Below are 24,058 nucleotides of genomic sequence, written 5' to 3' on the forward strand. Positions count from 1 at the left end.
GTTCAGTGCAGGTACCTGACTCTGACAGCAGGTGGAGCTGCTCACCTGGACTCAACCAACTGACACAGGAAGTGAATATTCAGATGTTAAAAGTCAGTTTCTCACAATAATACACACTATACACTGTCAATCTGTGTGTGTTTGTGTGTGTGTGTGTGTTTGTGTGTGTGTGTGTGTGTGTGTGTGTGTGTGTGTGTTTTTGCTTCGCTGTCATCACTGTCACAATGACATCACCGTCCAATCCCGTGCAGCTCCTGTGTGTGTCGTTGTTTGTTCAGCAGAAGAAGAAGCTGCTTCTGGCCAAAGACGTTTCTGTTTCTGTGTGTGTGTGTGTGTGTGTGTGTGTGTGTGTGTGTGTGTGTGTGTGATATCTATCTATCTTTGTGAGGACCAGTTGTAAACCTGCATTGTGAGGACATTGTGAGGTCGTCAGGGTTTGGTGAATGGGTCCTCACAAGTGTAGAGGCATTAGTGTGTGTGTGTGTGTGTGTGTGTGTGTGTGTCCGCTGTGTAATAATCTGTGTGTACAGTAGACGACAGTAGATCTGATGTAGAATAAACTCAGCTTGTTCAAAACTGTCTGTGTCCTGAAGGGGGCGTCGCCCTTCTGCTCGTCCAATCAGACAGCCGCGTTGCAAACTGCTGCTGACAGCCGATCTACAGAAACATAATAAACACTGAACACGATGAAACCTGCAGTCCGGCTCTCATTACAACACATTTACCTGTGATAAATATGTATAGAAATATGGTCAGAGTGTTTAGTGCACATGTAGTGTAACATCATTATGTATCATGGATTTAGAAATATGGTAATGATATATTATATATGGTAATAATTGCATTTTAAATAGTTCTTCAGTGAAATTATATAAGGATATAAGAACCTAAGAACCACACTGACTGATGGAGGCAGCAGCAGACCAGCAGCTCCTGTGGTCTGTGAGCTAAAATCCCCGTTTTTGTGAATGGAGTCTGGTGTGGTTGAAGGTAAAATCCCTGTTTTTGTGAATGGAGTCTGGTGTGGTTGAAGGTAAAATCCCTGTTTTTGTGAATGGAGTCTGGTGTGGTTGAAGGTAAAATCCCCGTTTTTGTGAATGGAGTCTGGTGTGGTTGAAGGTAAAATCCCCGTTTTTGTGAATGGAGTCTGGTGTGTTTAAAGGTAAAATCCCCGTTTTTGTGAATGGAGTCTGGTGTGTTTAAAGGTAAAATCCCTGTTTTTGTGAATGGAGTCTGGTGTGGTTGAAGGTAAAATCCCCGTTTTTGTGAATAGAGTCTGGTGTGTGTGCAGAGAGCGATATAACGGTGGTTAAACCAAAAGGATCTTCCAGGTCTCTCTCTGTAGGGATCCTTTCCATGATGCTGTACATTATCCTGCAGAATGAGTACTTCTACTTTTGGTCCTTTTAAGTATTTTCTGACACTTTCACCCTGGTCAGAGTGTGAATGCAGTGTTTCCACTCAGTGTTTTACTGTGTGGAGGGTCTGAGTAGTTGTTGCTCTTCACTTGTGTTCATTAGATGTTATTTCTGTGGTTTAGTCAGCAGGACACCTGACAGGACCTAACACAGGTGAGTGTTTGTTTAGTTGACGGAGGAGACACGCGGGGGGGCGGGGTCAGCTGATGGTGGGCGGGGCTTATAGTGGTCAGTTAGCAGCCGGAGACTGAAAAAACACACACACACACACACACACAGACGGCCGCTCTGCTCCGAAGCTGGAGACTCAGCTGAGCTTCACCTGAGACCTGCAGACAGGTGAGTCCGCCTGCACGAGACATTCAGTCAGAGGGACAAAAACAGAGAGCATAAAAGCTGTTGGAGCAAGTGAGGAGAGAGAAGCTGCAGGTGAACAGACTCCAGGTCAGTAATGATCTATAATACCGTCTCTTACAGTCTGAGGGGCTGCCCAGTGGAGTCTTTCTAATCTAGACAATAATAAAATAAAGAAATGAAGTTCGGACAGTTTAGATAGGAGCACGTTCAGCAGGTCAGCGTCAGACTGAAGCCAAGCAGAGAAATAATAATGTTAATAACCTCTTGACTTCACCAGACTGATGTAGAACTGCTCAGAACCAAAGGAGGTGCAGCCAGTACATCTGGAAGTTATTATTTCCTTTGTATTATTATTATTGTTATGTGTAAATGTAATATTCTAGTTTAAGAACCTGAGGGGCTTAACTGTATTGATATATTTATTTATAATAGAGAATCTGATGGTTATCTATGTGTGAATAACAAACACGTTTTCCTTTTATGTATATTTTACGTCTGTTAAATTTCATCCCACCGATTTCTGAAATAAAACATCTGAACTCACTCCTGTGGGATCAGAAGTGTTTCTACAGAAGAAGAAGAACTTTTACCATCAAACTGTGACAGAAATGAACCTTTTATTATTCACTTCTCTTTATATTTACGTCATATTTACAGTAAAACCTGCCGATCGAGCTCCGACTGTTTTACTGGCTGTTTACAAACTGTTTGTTCCACCACATCTCGTTTTTTAAAACCGTGTCCACGACGATTCAGGGATAAGCAGCTTTATCTCAAAGGTGCAATTCAAAAGAAGATGACAGACAGACAGACTGACAGACAGACAGATAGAAATACTTTATTGATCCCCGGGAATAAATTCTGGTGCTACAGTAGCAGCATAGAAAGCAGCAGCATGAATACAAACAAATAAGCAAAAAACTGTTTAAAACAAATGCTGTGAGAACCAGATCAACATCAAGAGTTAGTAAAATATTAGCAAGGTAAATAAATAAGTAAAATAGATAAATAGTAATATAAAATAAACAATAAAAAAGAAAACTCCGGCTTCAGATCTTCACGGTGATGACGTCTCCTGCAGCAGCATCGGTTACCGTGGTGATCTAGAATCAGCAAAAGACCCCGGAGGCTCCTGTGTGGGTTCATTAGTCTCCATTCTGGACGTTATTGACCTGAGTGACTCTTAAAAGTCTGAAAACACAAACAGACAAATGGTTTTCCTCGTCACTAATCCATAACTCAGCGTCCATGTTGATGGTGGATGAAAGAAACAAATCGAATCAATTAGTTCAGTTAATTGTTGAAAATGTGTTTGATTGGCTCACTTTTCACTCTCACCCGTGACGCTCTGGTGTCATTTATGAATCAATAATCAATAATCTGAGCAGCAGCGAACAAAAGGTTAAAGTCTCAGCAAGAAACAAACACGTTTTAATTTTACATTTTCTGAAATGAGTTGATTTGTGACTGAGGCCATCACGGGGTCGGATGTTAACCAAGTTTTTGTAGTTCATGAAAACGTTTTAACGACGCAGAAATGTTTTACTGAGAACATTTTAATCCTGTTTAGATCAACATGCTTAAAACACGGAAACCACACCCACGTTTAGTCTTAGAGACTCTTAAAGAGTACGTAAGAGCGTTCTTTACATTTGTCTATTGTTTCTAGTGAGATGATGGATTCAGATTCAGATTCAGATTCAGAATACTTCATTTATAATTTAAAAGGGCATGAAAGTAGCTTAAAAACACTCGTCCAACAATAGACACAAACCAACACTCACAGTCCAGCGGACAACATTCACAGATAAAAACACATCAAAAAGCTCCAAAAAACCAAGACGATGACGTCACCTGTTGGTTTGTGAAGCCTTGAGTTTGGTTTGAAGGGCGTCACCATCTTGGTTTTTTGGAGCCAGAAGTGATGTTCGTTCCACAAAGACCTCCTCTGATTGGTCAGTGAGCAGGTAGCCCCGCCCCCCTCTTCCTGGTGTATCTTCCTCTAAATGGACCATCACTGACTAAATGAAGAAGACTGTAAACTAGAGACTGAGAGCAGAAACTGTTCACTGAGCTGATCAATCAGGAGAGAAGTCGCCTCTTTTCCTCATTGACTTCCATCCAATCAGACTCCTGTTTGGAGCCAGTGGAGTCGCCCCCTGCTGGACACTAGAGAGGATGCAGCTTTAAGGCTCTTCAGCTGAGGCTCCACTGTTGAGTCACTTTTGCCTCCAGAAAACCAAGATGGCGACGACCTTAAAGCCAAACTCGAGGCTTCAAAATGGCGGTCCACAAACCACCGGCTGATGTCACATCGGCTGCGTCCTCTTCTTATAAACAGCCCTTAAAATGCTCCTGAGGATTCACTTTCAAATGTACAGAATGAAGAACCAGGAAACAAAAAGCCTTGATAGAAATAAAATAGAAATATTTACAATACAGAATCTGAAAAAATATAATATATGAAAAATATGTTCTGTTTTTGAAATTAAAAAGTGGAGACATACATGTGTAAATAAGCACGTATGTGAGTATAAATATATAAATATTCATGTATTTCTGTGTGTGTTAACTGGATCTGCAGGAGGTGAGGGAGGATGAGGCGGAGAGGGGAGCAGAGTGAGGACAACTCCACGCTCATTGCCATGGAAACCGTACCGGAGAGCGACTACGGCAGCATCAACATGGTAACAGCTGTGTGTGTATGTGTGTGTGTGTGTGTGTGTGTGTGTGTGTGTGTGTGTGGTGTGTGTGTGTGACCTTGTCAATAACACACTGATTAAGTATTGGAAAGATTAACTGTCTAAGAAAGAACAAGATTTGGAAAATTGATAGAAAAGTAAAGTGAACAACATGTGGAGTTCCTCAGGGAAGCCTCCTAGAGCCACTGTTTTTTTTAAAATTAAAACTGATATATTTAAAGGATAACTTATTTCTCATCACAGTAGGTCCACTAAAAGAGCTTGTTTGATCCACTGACAGGCTCAGAGTGTTATTCTAAGTGTGTGACAGCATCATGGAAAGGATCCCTACAGAGAGAGACCTGGAAGATCCTTTTGGTTTAACCACAAACAGCACACACACCAGACTACATTCACTAAAACAGGGATTTTAGAGAACAGGACACAGGCCACAAGCCGAGGTTTAAAAATCCTTTAAATATATAGTTATATTTAAAAGAACAGCGGCTCTATGATGCTTGTTTGGGGATGTTCTCTGTTGCAGGTCAAGAAACTAAAATACTGAATTAAATTTTAATTTAACAAAAGTGGAAACAATATTCCTCCACATTTATTTCACAGTGAAGCAACATCTTGTGCGCACAACAAAATAAGTGATGGATTCTATCACAACTAAGAGTATCTGTTTGAAATAATGAGTCAAAGTCCCCCCATGAAGTTATTATTTGGATTTGTCAGCTGTTCCATTGTTTCCTCTGGAAATCAACATAAATTACAGTCAAATAAACAAACTGAAGCACCAGAAACTTACAGCCCATAAATTAAACGTCACATTTAAATAAGATGAGTTTAAAAATACTCAAATCAGCTTTAAAACAGGATGCTTTTAATTACAGAATACGAAATCCATCAACCTCAATGTGAAAATGCAACAGACGAGACCCCATCGGAGGCTAAGCTAGCTTAGCACAAAGACTGTAAACAGGTGGAAACTACTAGCATCGTGCCATCAAATGATAAAAGAAACACAACATCCAGACTCTCTGGAGCTCTCAGCTGGTTTTTGGTGAGACTTCAGTGTTTGTTTTTGCGGCGCTGCAGCAGGAAACAGGAAGTGTGTGACGGAGTGAGACGGGGCGGCTCCTCACACTTTAACACCGACTGAGTGATGAAACGTTTGAGAACAATAGAGAACCGCAAATGTTTGGTTCTTCTCACCACAGTGAGTCCAATCAGCGCTCATTAGCCTCGTTAAGGATAATAAACAGGACAGAGGCCGTCAGACCGCCGCCAGTGAAACAACACAGCCATGATGATGATGATGATGATGATGATGATGAAGGGAAATAAATGGCTCACATTCCTTTAAACCTCAGTGTGTTTGATTTGTTTGCTCTGTGCTGCCGGCAGGTGTTTCCCTTTTATTTGTCCTTTCCTTTAGTTAGTAGTTATTATTTGTTCACTTAATTATCTTCCTGATCCACATATTTAGTTTTTGCCTGTATTTTGTTTTAAACCTGAGGATGAAAATGTCTTATTTGAGAATAAACTGATGTCCTAAATAATATATTCTAAGTATTTTAAATCCACAAATACAAGCTGTTAAAGTATTTTGTTACAAATCTCATCTTATACTTTTCTGTCCAGCAAAATAAAAAATGCTGCACAGTATGAATTTTGTAATTAAATGCACATTTTAAACACATTTATTTGACACACTGTCCATCTCCACTGGCAGCGTTCGGACATGACACACCTTCGACACACACAGCTCAGACTCGACAGGTTGTTTCACACCATCTTAGCTCTGATAGGAAGATACATTTTGCCGCAATGTCGGTGTAGCCTCTGCTGAGGCCGAATGTCATTTACCTGTACTGATAAACACCTGACCTCCTGAAGCCTTTCTGGTGGGGAGCCCTGGAGGCAAACACAGTGTTTAAGGGGTGTTGAGCCGGGGGGTAAACAGTTTAATCCTGTTGATGGAGACAAAACAGGTGAAAAGAACTAATATTCAAATCAGACCACACTTCAGTCGAACCTGCACTCTGGTTTCCTCTCCAGGTGAACACAGGAGTTTCCCAGGATGCACCTGTTCGGCCCCCGGACAGGAACGTGTTCAGCGACAGATCGACTCGAGTCGGTGAGTAAAACATCAAACTGTGAGTTATTATTTTTGATCCTGTCTGAAAAAACAGTTTCATACAAGCAAAGAAACAACTTCCTGTGACATCACGAAGTACCAGCCAATAGCAGCCGTGCTCAGTGTCAGCAGCCGTGACATCATATCAGTGATGATCTAATCCTGCGCTCCTATTGGCCAGACTTCGTGCTGGTGTACGAGGAGCCTGTGAGCGCGCAGAAGGAGGAGGGGACAGGTGTTAGCCCCACCCACAGGAAGTGGAGGGAGACGTTCCTGAGCAAGCTGAGGCAGTCCGGCCTGCTGCAGGAGGAGGTGAGTAAAACAAACACACCTGAGAAGATACGAGCGTGTTTGGGGGTGTAAAGTACCATCATGGCTGGAGGAAGTGTGCTCATCATTTACCTGAGTAAACTTATCAATACCACTAAAGTCAAATATAGTCAAACAAGAACAGAAGTGTCGTCACGAGTGAAGAAGACATGGATCCTTTAATGATTTGTTACTATATTAATATTGATTCATTGATCTTAAAGTTATCAGTTTAGTTTTTAGTTTGCCAGTTAAAACTTTTTTATGTTTTATTGGTGTGAATGTTATTCTACGATTCACCAACAAATTTACTATTATCACGACACACATTGATTCCTGCCACACTTTTCAACATAGAAACCAAGAAATCAAACATCAAAACATCCAGCTCATTCAGGATGTTTTCACTTTACTTTAATACTTTACTAAATATTTCGCAGATTTGAAAGAAATTAATGTTCAAAATTACACTTTTTCTAGCATTTCCACTTTTCTTCTCTGCTCATTTAAACATTCAGTCATCATTTTCCATTAGAGGTTTTATTCAACTTTCAGATCCCATTAAAATTTTAAAAAATAAAGTTTAAATCTTGGAATAAACTGAAGTTCCTTCATACATTAATGTAGAAACTCCAGTCAACCTTTAAAACATTCATTGACTTTTTCAGATTAATTCAAACCTTAAAATGTTCCATATCTTCCGTAAACTCTGGGAATCATTCAACTTTCCAATTCCATTCATCCTAATATGACTCTTTCCCACTTTTCCAGCTCTTCGTAGTCGTTCAGCTGTTTTTTCAACTATTTTCTACTGATTCACTCTCCATTCAAACTTTGAAATGTTCACACAACTTTCACATTTATATTTATTCAACTTTCAAATCACATTCATACTTTTTTTTTTAGATATTCAACACAGCTGATTAAGACTTCCTATTTTTCATATCATTCATACTCCTTCAGCTGTTTCTTCATCAAAAATTAAAAAAAAACAGCAATCCAGTTTAGCATCATCGCAGTTTCTTCTCATTAGTTTTAGTGTTCAGTTTTACATACTTTTATATACTGCTCATTGTTTTATCTCTAATAATATATCATGATTTATTATTGATTATATTTAGCTTTAATAATCTGAATTTGTAAAGTAACTAAGGCTGTCAGATATATGCAGTAAAAATATGTTATAGTACAGTTCTTTAGTTTGGGAAAAGAACAGGAGGAGACCCAGGATTGAGCCTTGTGGGACGCCATAAATAGCGAGAGAAGATTTAAACCAGGTTCTGTTTGTCTCTACAGAGGGAGGTCCTCCGGACCAAGACCAGGATCTGTTATGTCCTCCTCAGTGCTCCGTGGAGCGTCCTCTGTTACTACGCTGAGGAGATCAGTCTCAGAGTCCCTCTGCAGGTAAAACACCTGTAACGCAGTATGAGGCACTTGTATTTCACTTGAGTGTTTCTGGTTTATTTTACTTCACACTCCTGCAGGAGGTCAACTCTCCGATGACTAACTGGTCTGCGGAGGTCCTGTCCAAGCTGTCCCTCCCCAACCCTTTCTATCAGGACGTCCCCAACCCTCCACCGAACTACTACACCTGTCAGTTCAGGAACAACAAGCTGCAGAGGTGACACCATCGGACTCAGACCACTGATCTGCTGTAGTTATTAACATTATTCACCCTGATTCATCTCATCACTTCAACATCAATAGTTTGTTTCCTGTCAGAGTTTCACTTCTGTTACCAACGTTATCAGGTTTGATCATTTAGTTTAGTTTATTGTCTGAAAATGCTTAGTTTTAGTTTTGTTTTGAACAGTTTTCCACTCTTCTCTTCTCATTCATGCTTTCAGGCACAAACTCCATTCAAACCTTAAAATAATCCGCTTTTTTAAATACATTTGAGGTATTATTCAACTTTCAAATCCCATGAAAAACTTTTCAAAATATTCAACTTTGTTTAAACCTTGATTAAAAGTCCACATCTTCACAACATTCTGGGTATCCTTCAACTTTTCAATCTCATTCATACCACCCAGGCCCTTTCCAACCAAATAATAATGAGTTTCAGTTCTGTTATCAACATTGTACTTTTCATTTAATACCATTCTTTGAGAAATTAAACATGTTTTATAGAAAGTATAGTATAGTGTAGTATAGTTTTTGAGAGGAAGAAAATATAGTTGGAAATATTCAAAATAGCTGAAATGTTAGAAAGTTGAAGTGTCCGTTGAAGTAAATTGAATGAACAGTGGAAGTTGTTTGGTTCAGAAGAGCTGAAGAAGTTTGTTATTTTTTTCTGTTCAAACGTGGAGATGTGAGACCTGAAAGGAGTTAAAGTGTCAGTTAAAGTTTGAGGGTTGAAAGGAGTCAAAGCTGTGACGAACGATGTTGTATGAAGTGCTGAAGGTAGCTGAAGTGTCAGCAGCTGTTTTCTGTCTGCAGGTTTCTGGGCAGCGACAACAGAGAGACTTTCTTCAAGACGACTCAGAGACACCAGGTGGTGAGTGAGGCTGAAGTTTAACCCTTTAAACACCAAAACAAACCCGAGGAGGAGTTTTACCGTCATTATTGGCAGTAATGCGATGAGGACGCTAAAAGCTCGTCCAGTTACAGCTACCAACAAAACAGCAGGTCTAATTAAAACGTGTTCGTGTTGTCGTCAGTTTGCTCTCAGAATAAAAACCTTTAGTCAGTGTTTCATCCGTTTCCATGGAAACACATGGGGCTCTGACTAATACCTGGAAAGCGATCAGTCCCGTCAGTAGACTCTTCTGTAATGAAACCTAGTTTGGCACTCTAGCAAGTAGGCCGGCCCCTAGTAACGCCCTAGTAACGCCCTAGTGATGCCCTAGTAACACCCTCAGTAACGCCCTTAGTAACACCCTTAGTAACGCCCCTAGTAACTCCCCTAGTAGAGACGATAACTCGTCCCTGCTGAGTTGGCAGTCTGAACTACGTGTTGTATAACGGAAATCAAAAAACAGACACAGACTTTAAGTAACTTAATTAGAGTTAAGACGCAGGCTACAGGAAGTACATCCTCCATTTTCTGATTCAGCGTCTCAACATCAGTTCAAAAGTCAGCTGTGATTGGCTGGTGCCCAGTCCAGGGTGGCCCCGCCTCTCACCCAAAGTCAGCTGGGATTGGCTCCAGCTCCCCCGTGACCCTGAAGGATAAGCGGTCTAGACAATGGATGGATGAAATGTTGTAATGTTAAAGGAGCAGAAGAAAGGGCTCGTTACTGTGCGACAAACACTGTAAAAGGATGAAGAATAAAGTTTAGGATGCGTAAAAGCAAATCTGATGTCCAGATTAATGCAGCAGGTCGTCATTCAGTTTGAAGTTAAGCGGTCTGAACCTCTGAAGCCTCCCACCAGTGTGTGAGTATGTGAATGTAAATGCAGCATTAAAGCCCTTTAAATGTTTAATGATGTCCCTTTGGAGGACGGAGAAGATGTTGATGATGATGATGATGATGATGTTGATGTAAGACGCCCTCACACCCAGAGAGCAAACAGACAAACCAGACTGGACTCATCAGCTGATCCTGGTTTGTACTGTTCTGGATCTGAGCTGCAGAAACCAACAGACAGACTCCAGACCTGGATCCTCGGGGTCCTCGGGGGCCCCCGGGGTTTCCGGGGTTGGAGATTAGGTTCCTCCCTGTCGGTCAACAAAGTGCTTAAACAGAAAGCTAAAATGCAGATTCTCTGTTTGTCTTGTTCCATTTTTAAACAAACAGGAGAGGAAAAACAAATAATTAGTGTAAAGTGTCTCCTGCAGGTAAATTTCATCAAACAACAGCGTGTTTAATCCGTGTTGTCGTATTTTCAGCATCTCTTCATCCCTTTTGTCGCCTTTTTTACATTTTATTTTCTTCATGTAGGTTTTAAAATGAGAGATTATCTGTTTCTATCCTGAAGTGTTTAAAAAAAGACAAAACAGTAAGTCTTCTTTCTGTTTTTCTGATATTGGGTTTTTTGCATTAAGGTAAAATTAAAAATAAAAGTAAAATATAAGATGATTTTAAAACAAGAAAAAGACAAAAAAATAAATGCAAATGTATGATTAATAAATAAAAACAAAAGAAATAATAAAAAAGCAATAAAAAGAAAAAGAAAAAAATAATTCCTAAATCCAGAAATTAGACTTGATTTGGACACAAAAAGAAAAAAGTCATTTTAGATTTTCAAGCCGCAGAAAATACAGAAAAAACTAAACATGAACGTTTAATTTATATAAATAATTTGTTTTTCTCCAAACTGAACAAAAAGACTAAAGCAGCAGCCGACACACAAAACAAACCAAAAGTAGTTTTAGAAAAGTTCGTCTTTTCTAAAACGTTGTAATATTTTAGGGTTGACGGTCAGTCAGCGCCTGGATGGAGGCGTGGTCATCACGGCCTCCTCTGATTGGCTCAGACATGTAGACCTGCTGACCTCAGAGTCCAGGATGTTTCAGTCAGCAGACGGATGCAGCGAGCGGCGACGCCTCCTCCTCAAACACAAGCTACACACACACACACACACACACACACACACACACACAGCTACACACACACACACACACACACACACACACACACACAGCTACACACACACACACACACACACACACACACACACACACACACACACACACACAGCTACACACACACACACACACACACACAGCTACACACACACACACACACACACACAGCTACACACACACACACACACACACACACACACACACACACACACACACACACACAGCTACACACACACACACACAGAGCTACACACACACACACACACACACACACACAGCTACACACACACACACACACACACACACACACACACACACTCACAGCTACACACACACACACACACACACACACACAGAGCTACACACACACACACACACACACACACACACACACACACACACACACACACACACACACACACAGACACTCACACACACACACACACACACTCAGGAATTTAAACAACTTGTGAAAATGTACTGTTAGCGATTAAAAACTAAACTGAAGCTTTAATCAATAAAACAAGAACAGTAACTTTTATATTATATTATAACATATAATATATTATAATATTATATTATATAATATAATATTATCATATAATAATATAATATTATTATAATATATTATATTATTATATTATATAATATTATAATATTCTCTCTGTTTCAGACCAACAAGGATTCAGTTAAAGTTAAATCCTGTTTTAACAACAAATCATGTTGCACCAAACTTTGAAAACATCTTAGAATTAATATTCAGGTTAAGATTCTCTTAATCTTACCGACGGGTGACGTTACGGTGGCTTCGTCCACCTCTCAGTGACCTTGTCCTGTTCCTCCAGCTGTACGAGATCCTGGCCAGGACTTCGTACGGTTCGGTGAAACGGGGGGAGGTGGGAATCGACCGGCTGCTGAGTGAGGAGGTGTTCACCGCCGCCTACCCCCTGCATGAGGTAGGACCGTAACTTACCTCTTACATCTTACCCCGCTGTAGTGATGTCACACGTAGGAGGCTCCCTGATGGGATGCTTGGATCTTACACGACCAGATGGTGAGTCTGGTAGCGGCAGCGCCGGCATCCAGGCTGATAATCAACTTTGTTCGGTTCGCAGGGTCGTTTCAAGCAGCCGAAACCGACGGTGCCCCCCCAGTCTCTGGGCATGAGACAGGTCCTGTACGCGTTCTGGGCTCAGTGGTCCTGCTGGAGACGCTACCAACCTCTGGATCACATCAGGGAGTACTTCGGAGAGAAGATAGCGCTTTACTTCGCCTGGCTCGGTAACTACAGCAGCCACAGCGGCACCAAACCCTCGACCACCACCTACTGTTCCTCTGTTTTAACGTGATCTTTGACCGGTTGCAGGTATCTACACCGGCTGGCTGCTGCCGGCGTCGCTCGTTGGGACCATCATCTTCTTGATTGGATTCTGGCTCATGGCCACTGATGTTCCAGCGTGAGTATAAAATCAAAAAGTTATAAAAGGCCGAAAATACAGCTGAAACGGCTAATAAATAATTTGGTCATCAGTATCCCACAATTCACTGCACATCTGTGAATTTTTTAATGATCAGGGATTCACCTTAAGCCCTGTTGTTTCTTATCAATACTTTTCCTCTTGGACAAATTATATTTCTCTCCGCTGATACGCTGATGACACTCGGTTGTATCTACACGCCGTAGCCTCGGTGAAGTTTAAGGCCTGGTAGATATTTTGTGGTAACTGTGTGTGTGTTGTGTGCAGGATGGAGGTGTGTAACAGTGGAAACAGCTTCATGATGTGTCCTCTCTGTAACACCTGCCAGTACTGGAACTACTCCAGCATCTGTGTCACCTACAAGGTACCTGTCTGCCCACCCACCCTCCTGTCTGTGATGGTGTCACTTGTCAGATGGTTAGAGGACACCGACACCTTATGGGTTGATAGCTAGGACTGTGTTGCCGTTATGACTCTGCCCCAGGTGAATTAACATCTAATCATGCCCACCTGTCTGTCTGCCCACCTGTCTGTCTGTCTGTCTGTAGGCGGGTCTCCTCTTCGATAATGGAGGAACAGTGTTTTTCAGTGTCTTCATGTCTCTGTGGGCCGTCACCTTCCTGGAGTCCTGGAAGAGAAGCTGCTCGTCGCTTTCTCACCGCTGGGATTGCGCCGAATTCCAGGACATCGAGGTACCTGTCTCACACCACACCTGTCTCACCTGTAGTCATGTATCGATATAATACGGCCATTATAGGTTTAAAAAAAAAAAATAAAAAATACAGAGCCAAGGAGGGGGGGGTTAATGTTCTGAGAAAAAACTCTATTTCCAACATGAAAGTCAGACATTTATTAGAGAAAACTTGGATATTGTTCAAGATTAAAATGATAATTTAGGAGAAAATACTCCTGAAGAAAATCTGAGATTCTAAAGTCATACATTTGAACACTGCTGTTTGCTCAGCGATAAGAAAAAACTGTGATTTTAGCCCAAAAACACAATTTTTCAAAGTATTTTTTTCTCTGAACAGCAATTTCTGAGTTTTTGCTCACAAATTTTGGACTTTTCAGAGAATATTCAAGTTGTTTTTATTATAAATGTACCACTTTAATCTCTTTTCATGTAAATTTAGTGGATGGATATTTGACATCCACTGAACAGAAGTTGCAGCGCTGTTAGATTGTGTTGTATAACTAATAAATATACGTATGCTGCTGCTAAATATCTTTGATCAAGAGGGTTTTTGGGGGTTCATGAACGTCGTCCCTCGGTCCTCCACAGGAGCGACCTCGTCCAGAGTTCACAGCCATAGCGCCGATGACGGTGAGGAACCCGGTGACCGGAGCAGAGGAGCCTTACTTTCCTGAAAATAAACGACTCAACAGAACTCTGACGGGCTGCATGGTCATCATCATCATGGTGAGTCTCCTCACATTTGACCTGAATCCAGACGTGTTTGCACGTTTGAACGCCTCATCAGGAGCAGATACAAGAGTCAGGAAACAACAGTAACAGTGGCAGTAAGTTGAACCTCCTGTGTGCAGGTAACAGTGGTGGTGATATTCCTCATCGCCATCATTTTGTATCGCTGCATCCTCAGAATCATCATCTACAAGTCCGGCAACAAATTCGTCAGCTTCTCTGTGAGTACAAGACGACACAGCTGTTGTGCGTCCATAAATCTATTAATGGTCACTTTACGGTGCAGGACACAGGAGTTAATGGTTTACCGCTGCCTCGATTAGTTAGTTTGTTTGTGTTGTTTGGTGTTTTAAAGGGTTAATTCAGATCCAACACACAACAACACAAGACCAACAGCTCCTGTGTCCTGTGAGGTAAAATCACTGGTTTAGTGAATGTAGTCTGGCGTGTGTGCAGAGAAAAGCAGAGGCTCCAGGACGCTTCCCTGAGGAACTCCATAACTTACCAACCAATCATTTCTGTTACTGTCTTTACATCTACCTCATTTAAATGGTGAGTTTTCTTGTTCTCTGTGTGTCTGTCCAGGCCGGGAGGATAGCCAGCCTTTCAGGATCTGTGTTGAACCTGTTGGTCATCCTCATGTTGTCCAGAATCTACACCTCACTGGCCCACATCCTCACCCGCTGGGGTGAGTCGCACTAGAATCATTTTCAAAAATATACCTTTGTAGAAATGAATATGATATTGTTGTTTAAGTAGCAGCAGGTATATGTGTTTCAACAAAGACAATAAAAAGAAAAGAAACATTCCCATTTTAAACTATGTTCATGGTCATATTAGTATAGATTTCTGAATTTATGAGGTGCACCTGAATGCACCATGAAGTCCGTGTCGATGGTGTGACCTTTCCATGATGCTGTCACACACTTAGAATAACACTCTGAGCCTGTCAGTGGATCAAACAAGCTCTTTTAGTGGACCTACTGTGATCAGGTGCAGTTGTCCCAAAGGATCACGTTGCAGCCATTGCAGCCCGTTTGGTGTCTGCTGGCTGAGGTGATCTACTGGACCAGTTCCAACACTTTTACTACCTACCAGTCACTCACACACCAGGATGTGGACACAGAAGACTGAGGATTAAACATACCATTCAGTGTGTGTAGTATTGTTGTGTACTGTGGTGTATGTACACTGCGGGTGTGTTCGGTCGGATGATCTCGTTGTTAAAACATTTCTCTCTCTGTGTTTCTGTCAGAGATGCATCGGACTCAGACTAAATACGAAGACATGTTCATCCTCAAAGTCTTCATCTTTCAGTTCGTCAACTTCTACTCGTCTCCAGTTTACATTGCCTTCTTCAAAGGCAGGTGAGAGAAAGGCTGCAGCCAATCAGAGCGAGTTCATCACCATGTTCCCCCTTTTTCTTTTATTCTCATATTTGCTTATCGACCAATCAGAGGACACGACGCTACTTCAGCTGTTTGTGTCTGTTTGTGTCTGTTCAGGTTCGTCGGTTACCCCGGACACTACAAGATGCTGTTTGGAGTTCGCAACGAAGACGTGAGTCACACTGTGGTGCTGATGAAGATGATGATGAAGATGATGATGAAGGATAATTTCACCTAAAACAGTAAAAGAGTTCCACATGAACAAAACATCAGGTTATAAATAAACCTGAGAGAGAAAAATGTATCATATTATTATGTTTTTTAAAATGAAATGAACAGTGCATTTACATGCACTAAATGCTCCAGTTTTGGACCTTGTACCTGTGTCAGGTGGGCTGGCCTCTGCCCCGAGACATGGGCTCAATGTCACAATAAAACAAATAAACTAAGGAACCGCTGGACCTCTGGAGCCCGACGGCCCCACAAATACTATCAGAACCACAACCAGACTCCATTGAAAAAAACATTAATTTTACATGGGAGCAGCTGGTCTACTGCTGCCTCGGTCCGATAGTTTGTTTGTGCTATCGTGTGACTTTGAGAGTTTTAAAGGGTTAATTCAGATCCAACACAATATTTGCGTAACAACAATAACACCAACAAAGTAAAAGATTGCGGCAGCAACTCCAGCACTCTGTGAGCCAAAATGGCCATTTTTGTCAATGGAGTCTGGTTCGCAGCTGCCGGCTGAAAACATTTTGTTCCTACCAGAATCTGTCCACAGAGGACCCAGGTTTAAAAACACTGGAATTCTCCTTTAATAGATTTGAGGTTTGGACTGTTGGTTGGACACAACAAGCATCATGAAGGAGTCACTTTGGGCTCTGGATCATTGTGACGCTGTTTCAGAGTCTGAATACTTCCTCCAGGCACCGACCGTCTGTCTGTCTGTCTGCCTGTCTGTCTGTCTGTCTGTCTGTCTGTCAGTCTGTCTGTCTGTCTGTCTGTCTGTCTGTCTGCTCTACATCTACACAACCTGTGGAACATCTTGAGTTCATCTTCATCACTATTCATGACTTCAGAACATATGAATCATCTATATTCTTAATTATTTTAATGAGTCACCTTGTTTTCTTCCACACTAACGCTTTAACAAGTAGAACTGTTGTTATTAATGAATCTGTGTGTGTGTGTGTGTGTGTGTGTGTGTGTGTGTGTGTGTGTGTGTGTGTGTGTGTGTTGCAGTGCGGGGCGGGGGGGTGTCTCATTGAACTGGCTCAGGAGCTGCTGGTCATCATGGTGGGAAAACAGCTGATCAACAACGTCCAGGAGTTCGTTTTACCGTAAGAAGCACTGAAACACTGAAACACTGAAAGACGGAGTGACGTGGTACCTGGTCAGAGGGAGACTGGAGCTGGTCTGAGACTACATATCAAGATAAAACACTGGTTAAACTAGTTAGAGACACTAACCTGTTAGACATTAAGATGAGATAAGAGACTTTACTGATTTGCAGCAGCAACAGAAGGACAAATAACACTAATTATTATTGACACGTTAATGATCATCACTTGATGACAGATAATATTCAATGTGAACTAAATATTTAGTTTTAACTCTGGAACACTGACGTCGTCGTGTTTCATTATTTATTTAGTTATTTAAGGAATCTTTCGTTAATGATTCCCAATTTTTTCAGTAATTTTAGAGCCTCTATAGCTTAGAACTTTATTTTTAGACGCACAGTTATTCAGAAAACTCTTTTATTTATTTATTTCCTCTTATTTCTAAATGCAGCCCTTCTGTTACTTCATGAGAAGAGCGTTCTGCCTCTCTACAGGATCTGTGTGTCTGTTTACATGTTAAGTGACAGTAAATGTTTCTGAATCACTGAATTCATTCAGGTATTGATCAGACGTTCATCAACATAAATCACATTAACTCCAGTCATCATGTTCCTTTGCTTTAATACATTTTCTCTGACTGGAGCTTTTAGTTGAATCACTCTGATACATCAGGTGAAATATACCTGACGCTGCTGATCTGTGAGGAAACAAGAACCTGTGAGAACAAGATAAGAACCTGTGAGAACAAGATAAGAACCTGTGAGAACAAGATAAGAACCTGTGAGAACCAGATAAGAACCTGTGAGAACAAGATAAGAACCTGTGAGAACAAGATAAGAACCTGTGAGAACCAGATAAGAACCTGTGTGACAAAGAGATAAAAACACCTGAGAACAAAGAAAACAAAGAGAACAGGAGAACTCACAGTTTGGCTGAGAACATGTTTGTCTGTCAGAACAAGATAAGAACCTTCAGTAAACAGAAGAAGAAGCTGTGAGAACGTTCCATCTTCTTATTATTCACCAGGTTCTCTGATCTCAAGAGAACAAAGTGAAGTCGATCCTTCTTAAAGTCGTCACATGAAACAGGCTCATTATTTGGCAGGAAGCTGAGGTCGTGGTGGCAGAAGAGGAAGATCAGGCCTCGGCCGAAGGAGGGAGAGGAAGAGGAGGAGGGGGGAGGAGAGGAAGAGGAGAAAGAGGAAGAGGAGGAGGAGGTGGGGACGGCTCCCTGGCAGGAAGACTACCAGCTGCTGGTCTGTGAGGGGCTCTTCAGCGAATACCTGGAGATGGGTGAGTCCTGGATGGGTGGGGCTAAACTGGGGCTAAACTGGGGGTAAACTGGGGTTAAACTGGGTGTAAACTGGGGTTAAACTGGGGGTAAACTGGGGTTAAACTGGGGTTAAACTGGGGCTAAACTGGGGCTAAACTGGGGTTAAACTGGGTGTAAACTGGGGTTAAACTGGGGGTAAACTGGGGTTAAACTGGGTGTAAACTGGGGCTAAACTGGGGTTAAACTGGGTGTAAACTGGGGCTAAACTGGGGTTAAACTGGGTGTAAACTGGGGCTAAACTGGGGTTAAACTGGGGCTAAACTGGGGTTAAACTGGGGGTAAACTGGGGTTAAACTGGGTGTAAACTGGGGTTAAACTGGGGCTAAACTGGGGCTAAACTGGGGTTAAACTGGGGCTAAACTGGGGTTAAACTGGGGGTAAACTGGGGTTAAACTGGGGCTAAACTGGGGCTAAACTGGGGTTAAACTGGGGCTAAACTGGGGTTAAACTGAGGGTAAACTGGGGCTAAACTGGGATTAAACTGGGGTTAAACTGGGGCTAAACTGGGGGTAAACTGAGGGTAAACTCCTTCTCCTCTCTGTCCTCTCCCTCTCCCTCCTCCTCCTCTTCCTCCTCCTCCTCTTCGTCCTCCTCCTCCTCCTTCTCTCTGTCCTCTCCCTCCTCCTCCTCCTCCTCCTTATCTCTGTCCTCCTCCTCCTCCTTCTCTCTGTCCTCTCCCTCCTCCTCCTCAGTGATTCAGTTCGGCTTCATCACCATCTTCGTGGCGGCCTGTCCTCTCGCTCCTCTCTTCGCTCTCGTCAATAACTGGGTGGAGCTCCGTCTGGACGCTCAGAAGTTTGTGACTGAATATCGCCGCCCGGTGGTGGAGCGCGCTCAGGGCATCGGCATCTGGTTCCCCATCCTGCAGTTCATCACTCACATCGCCGTGCTGAGCAACGTAAGACCGCTCCTGTGTTCGCACCTGTGACGCCCACCTCACCTGGCGCTCTGCTCACAGTCTCCTCACCTGTCTCAAGGCTTTTCTCATCGCGTTCACCTCGTCCTTCCTGCCGCGCCTGTACTACCGCTACACCCGAGACAGCACGCTGAGCGGCTTCGTCAACTTCACCCTGGCAACGTCGCCACGCAACTACAGCCAGCAACACCTTCACACACCCTGCAGGTAGGCAACACCTTCACACACCCTGCAGGTAGGCAACACCTTCACACACCCTGCAGGTAGGCAACGTCACCACGCAATTACAGCCAGCAACACCTTCACACACCCTGCAGGTAGGCAACACCTTCACACACCCTGCAGGTAGGCAACGTCACTCCAACTACAGTCAACAACACCTTCACACACCCTGCAGGTAGGCAACACCTTCACACACCCTGCAGGTAGGCAACACCTTCACACACCCTGCAGGTAGGCAACGTCACCACGCAATTACAGCCAGCAACACCTTCACACACCCTGCAGGTAGGCAACACCTTCACACACCCTGCAGGTAGGCAACGTCACTCCAACTACAGCCAGCAACACCTTCACACACCCTGCAGGTAGGCAACACCTTCACACACCCTGCAGGTAGGCAACGTCACTCCAACTACAGTCAACAACACCTTCACACACCCTGCAGGTAGGCAACGTCAACACGCAATTACAGCCAGCAACACCTTCACACACCCTTCAGGTAGGCAACACCTTCACACACCCTGCAGGTAGGCAACGTCACCACAACTACAGCCAGCAACACCTTCACACACCCTGCAGGTAGGCAACGTCACCACAACTACAGCCAGCAACACCTTCACACACCCTGCAGGTAGGCAACGTCACTCCAACTACAGCCAGCAACACCTTCACACACCCTGCAGGTAGGCAACGTCACCACAACTACAGTCAGCAACACAACTTGCTGAAGTTGCCTGTGAAGCAGAGTGAGGTGTCTGTCATGTGACTGGTAACGCCGTCGTCCTCGCAGGTATCGAGGTTACAGGGACACAGACGGCGAACACCTGCCTGAGTACTACCACCTCCTCGCCATACGACTCACCTTTGTCATCGTGTTCGAGGTCAGCATCTCTTCATTGATTCATTAGTTTAGATTTTAAATACTTGGTTTTAGTTTTTTGTTTAATTAGTTTTAGTTTTTACTCAGGAGTCACAAAGGTAAAAAAAAAACTTATTCTGAAATAAAAACTCACCTTCCTCAGGTAAGCTAGCTTAGCCTGTTAGCTTATCATTAAGCTTCGTGGGATTCTTCCTGTTGAGAAACGACGTCTTCACTCTGTGACAGTCGTATTCAGAATTAACCCAAATGAGACTCTGGATCTTAGCGATGCTAATCATGGCTAAGCAGCCTGCTGATCCTCCTCCTGTGTTTCCTCCCCAGCATGTGGTCTTTTTCGTCGGCCGTCTGATCGACCTGATGGTCCCCGACATCCCCGAGGAGGTGGAGATGAAGATGAAGAGGGAGCACTACATGGCTAAAGAGGCGCTGGCTGAGAACCAGGTACAGCAAACCGGTTCAGACACTCAAATTAAACGGTCAGAAGTTTGTTTTTACGTTTTTCTGGTTTGTTGTCGTCGGGCTTCTGCTCACCTCAGTGTGTTTTAGCTCAGACGGTCTCAGATATTTGTTCCTGTGTTTTCTGCGTCCAGTCTTTGGGGAAAACCTTGATCCCTGGTGAGAGTGATGTCCCGTCCAGCGACCTGCGACAGCGTAAATCCATACGCTCACCGCCACCGCAGAGCGACTCGCCTCCACCGAACCTGAAGGAGATCCCAGAGGAACCTGACACACCGGGCAGCCGCTGAAACATAGCAGCGGATTGTTGGATTTCCTCCCACTACCTCAACATCCACATCTACCAGATCTCCTCCTTTTAATCAACCTCTCCTCAAATCTACAAGACCGCCGCAAGACCTCAACAAGATCTACAGGAACCGCGCAGAATCCCTACGGATCCTACAAGACCTTCAAGATGTAGATCTACAAAACCACTGCTAGACTTTTAGGAACTACAAGATTTCTGCTCGATATCTACCAGACCTCTGTTAGGCTAAACCTCTACGAGATCTACATCCTATGAGACCTCTGCAGGACCTGAACCCTCGATTCCAGTGGACACGGCTGTGACGTGGCCACCAGAGCTGATCGCGCCGCCCTAGTCCATGTTTGTGATTCCATCAAGGCTAAATACCACTGTGGTGCGTTAGCGTGGCGTTGTGGCAGTGACTTTGGTGCTGGCATTGATTGCAACCGCTCTAGTTAACCCTTCAAACCCCACCAGAAGCTCCGCGGTGCGTCTCAGAGGCGTCTCGGCACTCCGCTAAAGATTCAGTCTTTTTCTGACGGATGTCAAGCAGCTCAGAGCACAGGAGGCGGCAGGAAGTCGGACAGACAAACAGCAAAGAGAATCCACTCAGTTTTCAAAATAAAAGCCCCCCCTGCAGACTGTCAGTGGTTTATTCCAGCAGCACATCAGTATTATTCTCTAATGGGGGGGCACCAGGCCAGACGTCAGCCGCTCAGAGGGTTTTTAACACCATGACGACCAGAGGTTCATCTGGGATGGAGAAACACTCTGACTGTGACTTTAGCTGCTGTCTGTAGCTGCAGCACAACAAAGCAGGAAGTACATCCAAGAAACACATTTAAAGCAGCAGAAGAAGAAATGCAGCCTGTTTGATCCTGTTAGAAGCTCCAACATCAGTTTAAGGACCAAACCAGCTAAACTTGAGCAGCTGATCAGCAGGAGAAACTCTCTGAAACGCTCCTGATGTTATATGACGCCGTGCAGATGATCGAACTAAACCAGACTGCGGCCAGAACGCCACGCAGACAAACCAGGTGGGATTTGGGGTCAGAAGCGGCTCTCAGCTCTGCTTCGCTAAAAATAAGCTGTACAGAGCAGATAGCCAGACAGGAAGTCAGACACAGAAACAGTGTAGAGCATCCAGTCAGTTTTCAAAATAAAACACCCTGTGCAGACTCTTGCAGCATATTACATCACTACATCAACATTATGTCGTCACTGGTGGCAAAGAAGAAACCGTTTAACTTCTAAATCAACAAAACCTGGGGGGCGAAACACTCTGAGGACAGAACGAACCGCTCCACACGTGTCCGGTGGAATCAAGCCGCAAGATCTGCAAGGTTCATGTCAAACAGGTCTGCAAGATCCACAGGGGTTGTGTTGAATCCTGAAGTGAAGGTCAGACCAAAGATTCACGACAAGATGAGTCAACTAAACCTGCCAGTTTACACCTGTGTGACGAGACGAGATGAGACGAGCGGTGTCGCCTGCATCGCAATGATCCTTCTGTCAAAACTGTCGACTTTTCAGGCTTGTTTCTTGGAGCTGGATATAATTTCTGATAGTGAGTTCCAGCCACAGTTGCATTGATAGTACTGATGAAAAATAAAGATTTGGAGCCGTCCGTCGTACGATGGGACTGAAGGATGATTAGTTTGTTGAGCTGGTTTGGATGAATTTCAAGGCTCCTGTCAGACGTGGCCGTTCTTCTACAGATTGATGAGGTGATCGTCTAATTCCTTCATCCAAAACTCTTCCACCAGCCGACAGTGAACTACACCTGTCCTGCTCATCTGCAAATCATCTGCAAATCATCCTTTGACCATCTTAAACCCCCCCCCCCCTCACCGTGGCTGATGCAGAGAAGCTCGTCCATGCCTTCATCTCCTCCAGGCTGGACTACTGCATTACTCATCGGGACCCTAAACAAGAGCCTTCAAAAGCTCCAACACTTCCAAAACAGTGCTGCTGGGATCCTGATGAGAGTCAGGAACACCTCCGTACCCTTCACTGACTCCCTGTCACCTTCAGGAACCAATCAGAACAGCTCTCCTCACCCACAGTGCATCCATGGCAACGCTCCGTCCTACCTCAAGGAACTTCTCACCCAGCAATCATCCACATGAAACCTCCGCTCTCAAAATGGATACTGCTCCATCTCCCCAGAACCAAGCTCCAGACCATAAGTGATCGGGTGATCTGCCCCGGTCTGTGGAGACTTTTAAGAAAGGCTTGAAAAAAAGTCTTTGATTAATTTTAATTTATTGTTGCTGTTTTGTTTTGTGTTCCTGTTTTTATGCATCTTTCTATTCCTCTGTAGCACTTTGAGATTTTTGCAATGAAAAGTGCATTATAAATGAAATGTATTATTATAATTATTATTATTATTATTTTTATTATTACTCTGGAGGAATAAAAGCAGCGCTGGAAATGAGCAGCCTAAAGGCCCTGATACATCAAACCGACATCAAAGAACCAGCAGCGATGAAGGCCGCCTGTTTCCAGTCCAAAAAGTTGCACTTGAACACAACAGACAGACCACAGCCAGCGTCCTCCACTCCAGCAGGTGGAGCTAGTCTGTGTTCGTCATTCAAGAAGAGAACCAGAGGACCTCAGACTGCAGATATACAAACCATAAAGTGATGTTTGCCGACCGTTTTCACACCACTGGCTCATCACAGATGGTTTCGTTGCTTCCATTTATCTTCTTGTGCCCCTCAGACTGATTTCTCTCACTGACGGGCTCTGACGCCAATTCAGGAAGCTCAATCAGCCGAAGAGCCACCAACAGGGATCCAACAGACTGTCGTCATGATGCGTTCGCGTTTTAAAATCCGCCACTGACGAGCTGAGATGGGTCAGCGAGAGATTTACACGACCAGCAAC

At 43.4% G+C, this 24,058-nt stretch overlaps 1 protein-coding gene across 1 annotated transcript; it reads left to right on the forward strand.

Moving 5' to 3' along the window:
* The first annotated feature begins 1,692 nt into the window (after positions 1–1,692).
* ano7 (anoctamin 7) lies at positions 1,693–21,175 on the forward strand. Its single transcript, XM_070829136.1, has 24 exons — positions 1,693–1,757; positions 4,360–4,462; positions 6,521–6,599; positions 6,781–6,911; positions 8,205–8,312; positions 8,393–8,529; positions 9,348–9,405; positions 12,285–12,395; positions 12,555–12,720; positions 12,806–12,896; positions 13,185–13,281; positions 13,466–13,609; positions 14,200–14,337; positions 14,463–14,561; positions 14,926–15,028; positions 15,596–15,707; positions 15,846–15,900; positions 16,974–17,071; positions 18,179–18,366; positions 19,099–19,304; positions 19,384–19,529; positions 20,335–20,425; positions 20,746–20,865; positions 21,015–21,175. Exons 2-24 carry the CDS (start codon positions 4,373–4,375, stop codon positions 21,168–21,170), a joined length of 2,724 nt encoding a protein of 907 aa, XP_070685237.1. The 5' UTR covers positions 1,693–1,757; positions 4,360–4,372; the 3' UTR covers positions 21,171–21,175.
* The last annotated feature ends 2,883 nt before the right edge of the window (positions 21,176–24,058 follow it).

Source organism: Pempheris klunzingeri, chromosome 4 (genome assembly GCF_042242105.1).
Source record: "Pempheris klunzingeri isolate RE-2024b chromosome 4, fPemKlu1.hap1, whole genome shotgun sequence".
In the NCBI taxonomy this organism is placed as follows: Eukaryota; Metazoa; Chordata; class Actinopteri; order Acropomatiformes; family Pempheridae; genus Pempheris; species Pempheris klunzingeri.

Bases quoted from the DNA above. Each gene is read 5' to 3' on its own strand.
- ano7 (XM_070829136.1), top strand. From the start codon at position 4,373: ATGAGGCGGAGAGGGGAGCAGAGTGAGGACAACTCCACGCTCATTGCC. The intron at 15,708-15,845 runs GTGAGAGAAAGG...GTGTCTGTTCAG, and splicing joins ATTGCCTTCTTCAAAGGCAG to GTTCGTCGGTTACCCCGGAC. The intron at 17,072-18,178 runs GTAAGAAGCACT...ATTATTTGGCAG, and splicing joins GTCCAGGAGTTCGTTTTACC to GAAGCTGAGGTCGTGGTGGC.